This window comes from Hypanus sabinus, chromosome 13 (assembly GCF_030144855.1).
Source record: "Hypanus sabinus isolate sHypSab1 chromosome 13, sHypSab1.hap1, whole genome shotgun sequence".
In the NCBI taxonomy this organism is placed as follows: Eukaryota; Metazoa; Chordata; class Chondrichthyes; order Myliobatiformes; family Dasyatidae; genus Hypanus; species Hypanus sabinus.
Genome location: NC_082718.1, coordinates 90,358,885 through 90,367,300, shown reverse-complemented (window position 1 = coordinate 90,367,300; position 8,416 = coordinate 90,358,885). Strand labels below are relative to the sequence as shown.

The 8,416-nt window shown below is 37.3% G+C and overlaps 1 protein-coding gene across 1 annotated transcript; it reads right to left on the bottom strand.

The window, feature by feature from the left end:
• Positions 1 to 568: 568 nt before the first annotated feature.
• arpc3 (actin related protein 2/3 complex, subunit 3) lies at positions 569 to 7,968 on the bottom strand. Its single transcript, XM_059988170.1, has 7 exons — positions 7,811 to 7,968; positions 7,332 to 7,431; positions 6,102 to 6,178; positions 5,418 to 5,486; positions 4,904 to 5,030; positions 4,548 to 4,642; positions 569 to 1,214 (listed from the first exon to the last, which is right to left on the bottom strand). Exons 1-7 carry the CDS (start codon positions 7,814 to 7,816, stop codon positions 1,152 to 1,154), a joined length of 537 nt encoding a protein of 178 aa, XP_059844153.1. The 5' UTR covers positions 7,817 to 7,968; the 3' UTR covers positions 569 to 1,151.
• Between the last annotated feature and the right edge of the window lie 448 nt (positions 7,969 to 8,416).

Below are 8,416 nucleotides of genomic sequence, written 5' to 3'. Positions count from 1 at the left end.
ATAATTTATTGGGGGGCGGGGTGAGAAAGAGAAGAGACCTCAATTAGGTCATTTTTTAGTAATTTGCCTATAATCCAAATGCCAATCATTTCCCCATATCCCAAGTTTTGCTTGCATACTAAATCTTCGAACCTTAAGGATTCCAATTTTCTTTATATCTTTCTTGAAAGACAAAACCTAAAATTGTAACCAGTGATTCCTGTTAGTCTTGCATCCTTTCCTGCTCCATTCATGTTTCTAAGTAACCCAAATGCTTTCTTTTTTAAACCAAGATCTTCAGTGTTAATTGTTTTAGACAGAATGAAAATACCCAAATCACTACAATTCCCACACTTCTTAAAATCAGGTACAGTAAATCATAAAACATTGATAAGTTCTAATGGGTGTTCATTGCAATATTATTTGTTACACAGAATTTATGAACTTAATATTCACATGGTCATAGCATCAATCCAGGAAGGGGCTGTACTGTTACATATAGTTTGAGTATCAGCATTCATACTTAATTAAAAACTTCAGATACCTGTCAACAACTCTCATTTCATGAATAACTTCAATAGAGCCCAGGTGACATTAGCATTTTATTTGCACTATTTCTTTTTTAAAGATCAGCTAAATCTTTGCCAAACCTTTATTAATCTAAAAAGCTTTCAATTAATTCTTGCTTTTATACAATTTAGAAAAATGTTTAAACACCAGAAATGTAAATCCTGTAACTAATAGAATCAAACTAACTTCATAATAACATTCCAATACCAGGTACAGGAGCAGGATTTTTATCATTAATATAAGCAAGGATGTGTAAGTAGCATTAAGTGATAATGTACTCTGATCCAACATATGCAATATAAAAACATTAACTAAGCATCAAGACACAGCTGTAAGTTTACCAAGGATAGCAGCTTTTTTTGTTAACTTAACACTGTTTAGGCACCAGATTTTGCAGGTACAATTACTAAGACCAGCCATTAAGTAGAAGCTTTCAAGTAAATAATATATCAAGCAGTCAACTTTCAAAGGAAAATCTCTTCAGAATGAAACTGTTCTTTTATTATATCCAAACTCAGTATAAAATCTTACAAGACAAGACAAAAACTTTATACATCTTGCTGCGTGACATATTTGCATGACGTTTTGCATTTGTGACATTATTACTGCCCTGGTGCTGATAAGCTCTTGTTCATGAATTGCTTCTTTATAAAGCACGTCCACCACTGGAAAAATCAAGAACAAAAAAAAAAAAATCACAGATGTAACATTAAATCATGGTGCATATAATCATCTCAATTAATTCTGTACTGTTCTGAAGTCTACCATACTATTCAATCTAAATTTCAACTTACATCGATCTTCTAGCATCACCTTCTAAGCCAGAACCTGGAGTAAGTTTCAGTACTTATTACTCATTTCCCTCCTGAAAGTCACTTACTCACATAAATGCAAGTTTTCATTTAAAATGCATTCAAGGGATTTTGGCTTTGCAGGCTGAGTCAGCAACTTTGAGGTGGGCTGCCTTCCTGAACAGCTGCAGATCTTGAGGTCAAGCTATACCCTTAAGGCAGTCAGGGTGAGTGCTTCAGTACTTTCACTCAGAAGGAACAGGGATGTTTCCGAGTTAGTGCTTGGGGGCAACTCTAGGTGGTGGTACTCCCATGTCTGTGCTGCCCTTGTCCTTCTAGCTGGTAGAGGTTATGTATTTGAAAAGTCCTGTAGGCCATCAAACCTGGCCTTTTTAATATCTTTGTACTTTTCATGCAAACAGCTTCAATCTCTGCCTCAGGGACGTTGTAAGTATATTCCATTACATAAATAATTCATTTTGCACTCATGATCTTAAAATCAGATTAAATGAGACAAAGATAATGTGGGCCAGCCGTACAGTGTGTAACCCAAGCAATCCAAAGCAGCAAAAATAAAACTGGAAACTTGCATCAAAACTAATTTTTAATTCCAATCCAAATTCAATGCTCTAATTTTAATCAATCCAAAAGTGTTAAAATATTATTGATTCTTAAGATTCAAGGTTGTTTAATGTCATTTCCAGTACACAAATGTAAAGGAGAATATCACTGTTACTCCCCATACAATTTTGCATGCGCACACACACACATTAAGATAAACACAATAACAACAAAAATAAAAACAAATGATAAGCTATATGTATATACATGTACACAAGGTCCTGGCATGGATGCTGTGTTGCCTCTTCCTTGATAGGAATAGAACGTGTAGTCCAGGAGCAGGGTGGGTGGGATCCTTCATAATACGGCTGGCCTTTCTCCAGCATCTTTCTGTATACACATCCTGGTGGGTAGGATGTGGTGCTGGTGACGTGTCAGGCAGCTTTGAATACTCGTAGTAAATTCTTCCTGTCCAATGCTGTGCAGTTTCCATGCCCTGCGGTGATGCAGCATATTAGGATGCTCCCTACTGCGCATCTGTAGAAGGTTGCAAGTATTGATGAGCATAATCCAGCTCCCTTCAACCTCCTGAGAAAGTAGAGGCATTGGTGAGCTTTCTTGATTATATAGGATGTTTTCTGGGACCATGAGAGGTTGTGCAAAATGTGCACTCCCAGGAGACCGAAACAGCTCAGTTTCCCCGGTTGTACCGCTCATGTAAAGGGTTGAGAGTGCTACGGGTTCTCCTGCAGTTGATAAACATTTCCTTTGACATTGAGGAAGAGGGTATTTTCCCGGCACCAGCCCCCTCAAGCTCTGCCACCTCCTCTTAACGTTTCAATCCAACAAAATTCATAAATGTCTTAATGTTTCCAAAGATTCTTATTAATAATTTAATTTTCAGTGCACAGAAAACCAGCTCCTCAAGGTGATCGCAGGTGACACCTTTGTGCTCTGTTTATTGCAGATAACATCAGCCTGGATTTGCTGGAGGGACCAGGGTGGCAGTGAGTGATAAACTGTTGCTAGAAGGGCCAGGTTTAATAGCTTATATTTATGCAGCTAAGTGGCTGACTATCACTAGAGAAATAAGTAACAAGTACTGAAACTGTAACCTATGCAATGGCAAAAATCACACAAAAAAATTAGGTCTAGATGGTGTGGCAGATTTTACATAAAACATAGATAAAACACCATGTTTTAAGTTGTAAGACAGCAGCAATACACTTGCATGCCAGATGATACATTGCTCTTTAACCACAGTACATCCCCAGCCAAGTATTATAAAAGGCCACTGAATTATTTGTAAGAATACGTAATACAGTTTGAAAAGTGCAGGCCAAAGCTTGTAGGCATATGGTTGTTCCTCTCCATGTCTTGCAGCGCATCAGGCGGCAACCTCGCCGTTTCGTTAGCATTTGTCGTTTTTTTTAAAAATGAAGTCAGGTTGCTAGCTCAACACTCAGTCGAGCACAGATGGAAAGCGTGTAAGGAGCTGGCTGGATTCGAACCCGGGACCACTCTCCTCGTAGTCCGCTGCAGCTGCCACTACACCACCAGCTGGCAATTTTATGCATATAGATATACTTAGCACACAAAGAGGTCAGTCTCATTTTAAATAAACCAGAAGATTGCAGTTAGTGGAAACATTCACAAAGTGTTGTTCTGAAAATTATTGTCAATTCCAGTAACAGGCAGGGCAGAAAGCACTTTGCTTTCACAGTGTGTGCAAACTACAGTACTTCGCTTAATGACATTCCCAAAAATGAGAAGCAATCAGCAAATGAAAATTATTAGAGCCACTAGAAATATTCTGAAAGTTATTAAATGTTACACTCTGCATAATAATTTAACAATCAAGAAAGAAATAGGTTTCTTAAAAAACTCAATTGTTCATGATCATTGGTAAGTATTTTGGCACTTCCCAATAATTCTTTTGACTTCACTGAATTATTAACATTTTTAGCAAGTCCACTTTCAGAAGCAACACCAGTTTAATCTGAGTAACGCTGGAACTCAGGAAACAGATGTCTCTGTTAAATAAACCACCTATTCAACAGAGAAACCACACACATTAACGCTACACAAAATCTGCAAGCGGGTGTCATTTAGGAAGATAGTGAATAGGTTAAATTTAATAAACCACTGCTAGGAGAGCAAGGTTTAGTATTTTTCAAATAGTTAGTTAAAGGATAGTTGGAAAAAATGCAGATGCTTATAAAATATTTCAAATTTGAGAGGACAGCATGAAATTTCTGCAACGGAATGCAATTTTAAATATCTTGACTCACACAACTACCATTGGTGGGTATTATCATATTTTTGCTTTGCTTTTTATCAACAGGGTAAATCATATGCCAACATGTGTGTTTTAACCAACTGTCTGAAAGGTTTCAATTTAGACTCCTCCCAGGATAACACAGTTATTCAATATTCTTCTCCTGGCCCAAACAAAATGCAGCATCCTGCTATAAACTGAAAAATCCAGGCAAGTTTAATGATAAGACCAGGAGATTTTTTTCTGGTGATGAGTCTTCATAAACATTTTAAAACCATCAGCTGTGATTAAACTTTACTGGACATTAAAACAGTAAATAATGTGTTTGTAAGAAAATGAAGTCCAAAAGTCACAACTAGATCCCTTACCTTGCTGGGCTTATCAGTCTGTTGATCGAACACTTTTTCACAAAGTCTTAGTCCAGTTTCTTGCCTGATCTGCTGCAAGTAACCCCTCATCATTTCTGTAAAAGTAACCAGAATTTATAGGATCTGGAACAAATCTATTCTCAGGACTTGAACTACATGGTAATAAACTGGTAAGACAACTTCCTAGCTATTTTTAAAAGGAGCAACTTGTGCACAGGCACAACTTATAAACCAGTACCTGCATACTGTGAAATAATTAAATAATTTCTAAATCCCAACGAGGAGTAGTTACGACTATTCAAAGCATTTTAAGTATAATTTTGATCAACTTCAATACTAATATCGTTTCCACATACCATCTTCCTGTCTGTGTCCAGGCTTTGCATACATAGCATTGAGGGGAAACCCTGGCTCTCCAGGAATGGGAAAGTTGGTTATTCCCAAGGTGTACATTTCCTTCTCCCCTTGACTTTTGGAGTTACACTATGTTGAGGGAAAATATAAAAACAAAATTAAGTCCTCAGAGAAAGAGGAAAATAAGTTGCACTGTTTCACATTACAAAGAAATCTATCCAACAACTTGACAATTGATTACGAAATGACAACAGCAACCACAGCGGTAAAGAGTTCCTGGGATTGTTCTGACTTTAACCTACATAAAGGGAAGTGATCAATTTATAAACGAGTGCCTCACAATACAGAGCCATTTCAACTTCTGTTCTGCCTGATAGAAGTTACTTCCTGATGGTTATGAAGCAGTTCACGAATCACATCATCTCAAGCAGCAATACAGAAGTTAAGCTGTGTAAACTGCCCATACCATATAAGGGCAGAGCAAAGAAACATGAAGCACACATCAGCACTCCCTACCTTTTGTAGCTTTTTGAGGCATTCAGTGATGTAAAGGGTGATATAAATTAAGGTTCTATCAGCTTCATTCTGTAATAAAAGCACCGGAGTGTTAGATAAATATGGTGCACAGTGTTGAAATAGAAATGTATAGAGTATGTATCACTGTTTAATTAATTCCTGGCTGATGTGTATTTTAACTTCATCTCCCTGCTTTAATTCAGTAGCCTTTACTTACAACGATTAAGGAAAACCATCCATAGTTTGTGGGTTTTCACTTAATCTAATCTCAAGAGTCACACATAAGTTATTTTTATAACAACTTACTGTACTCCATGTACATATTAAACAGGACATTCTTAGTATATATATTTACTGGTTAAACCTCCAAAATGATTGAACACAAAATGTAAAATGACTTAGCAAGTTTTGTACCAGTTGTTAAACTAAGCAACTGAGGATTACTCTGTGTAACAAATGTACTTTGGCCTTACAGCATGTAGTCTTGTCATGTCCCTTCTCCGATTTGTTTCTTTTTCCTTGCTTTTGATGCCCACATTGTAGAGGAATTTAAATTTCACACCAGTAACAGAACAAGCAAAAGTGATTCACCCTCAGCCTTTCATGCTTCTTAGGTTTCTAATTTTGCTTCTTCCCACCCTGATCTCTGGAAAAATTTCTAAGTTGACAAAAAGAGGAATTTACCTTTATTTCATAGTTTTTAAAGAAAACGTTTGCCTTAAAATAGTAGATAGCTTCATCGATTACATCAGTATCTTTGGCTGGAAGAGAAAAGTAGCAGTGCAACAATAATCAATAGGCATAGCAGCATCCCCTAAGCCAATAATCATTTTTGTCCTCCCCAACCTGAATTCTCTCAAGCAAAATATCCCTATGGCTAATTAGCATATCACAACAACTAATTAGCGTATCCCAAAAGCTAATTAGTATTCTCATTAGCAAACTAGAGAAGAAAATTGTATACTGAGAGAATACAAAAGAGTGAACATATTACATAAAACTAGGATTCGTAGTTTGGTTTCCACAGTTCCATTGCCCCTTAAGAATGCAAGGTATTTCCTAACCTACTTATTGCTATAAGCGGTGGTGAATTTAGTACACTTTTAAGAATATGAAACATGTCCTCACAGGAGTTGAAAACTGCATTTTTTGATTACTTTTAGATTCAAAAGGCACTTGTGCACAATAATCCTTTCCAGATAATTTCTTCGCCCAGACCTGCTCACACCTTTAGTGAAGCTAGGAAGAACAATTCACTTCATAATCATGCCTTACTTTCTCTAAGAAAATTAGTAGAAAAGACTGCTGCTAATACCACTATTACCAAGTTTAGAAAGTAACAACATTACTTGCCTTGTAGTTTCTCAAAATATTACCAATGATTGTCTTCAATTATTTAAATTATTAGGTTCTTGGAGAGTGAAAAACTTGCACTCAATAAATGCAGTGTCATGTGAAGTGTTACTAAAGTGGCTAATTAGTAGTGCATATCTGGACAAGAGCATTACGGCTCAGGAATTTTAAAAGCAATACACTGCCATACATACACTTAAAATCTATACATGCATATAATGTTTTATTTGTAAAAGAACAAAATGCAATGGTGTTTGTTGGTCAACAAGTCTTTTATTCTGTTCATCAGGATGATGCCAAATACAAATTTGTCTGCATTCCATGCAACATTTTATATATGTAGCTATAACTTATTGTTGGTAGCTTTAATTTCCTGTTTACAGCATGAGCATTTAGAAATTACTGCACTCTTGCCTCACCCTCACTAGGAACTACCTCAAAATAACCTTACAGTTATTAAACAGAGTTAGATTACAACACTACCAGTTAGACTTTTTTCTTAAGCACAGCACTACAAATGCATAAGGGCATTGCATTGAATTTATGAAGTTCAAAACTTACTTTCCTTTGGAGCTGGTCCTTTGAATTGAGTTTTCAGTGGCAATAATGCCATATTTCCAATTAGTTTTACATCATGGTCCATGAGGGTTGAATGATAAGCCTGAGAAGGAATAAAAGGATTAAAAGTGTTCTTCCTTTCCATTCGTCTTGAATGTTCAAAATTCATATTCCCAAATTACGACACAGAGATTTTTTTGTCGATCTCAAAACGAAGAAGAACCCAAATAAAGATGCAGGGCATCAGCAATTACTATGATGAATTCCATTCATTCATTTCAGAGGGATAAGGGTGAAGGCATACACAAAAAAAGGCTCCCAAAATAATTTTAACATTGATTAGGCCTCACTGGCCTACTTCCTGATCTCGCGCATACTATTTATTTGACATTTCAGTGTGACGGATTAACATGCATTCACGACAGCTTAGATATACCGCAATAAGCAAACCGAAAATATGCAAAACGATGTGTAAAACTTACCGGCATTTTAGAAATTTCAACAGAGCAACGAAATATTTCTATCAGACTCTCTCGCTTCCGCTAGTCCCACCCTACCGGTTACGAGCACGTCCCGCCCAGGGAGCGAGCCCGTCATTCCTACCACGTGACGCACGACGCGTCCGCGCGTGGGACCAGTGGCGTATCTGAAGCATGCCACGTGCCCTGGGCGCCACGAAGAAGTTTCTATTAAAGTCAGACAAGCCGTCCTCGGGTAGTTAAAAAAAACAATTTTCTTCAGATGTATGATCTGTCTTTGATTATCATGGGTGAGAAGCACTAGGATGGGCTTATTTCAGAGCTTTGTGTAAGAAAACAATGAAATGTTTATTCAGGAAGGAGGAGGAAAGTGGAGCTGAAGGACGGAAGAGACGAAGGTTGGAGGCGGAGGAAGCCAAGAAATCGAGCAAGTTCTTCATGCCCTCCTTTGAAAAGACCGGAACAAGTAGTTCAGCACGTTCCATGCAGTTGCCTGCACCTGCTACAAGTTTGTTAGAATGTGAAGGTGGATCAAGTACAAATGCATCACAAGCCGGGGAGGAAGTCAAGTCAGATAAATCCGAGTATGATGGGATTAAAAGTGAGGCT

Bases quoted from the DNA above. Each gene is read 5' to 3' on its own strand.
- arpc3 (XM_059988170.1), bottom strand. The intron at 5,487-6,101 runs GTAAATTCCTCT...CTTTTATTACAG, and splicing joins TTAAAAACTATGAAATAAAG to AATGAAGCTGATAGAACCTT. The intron at 1,215-4,547 runs GTAAGGGATCTA...TGATTTTTCCAG, and splicing joins AGACTGATAAGCCCAGCAAG to TGGTGGACGTGCTTTATAAA.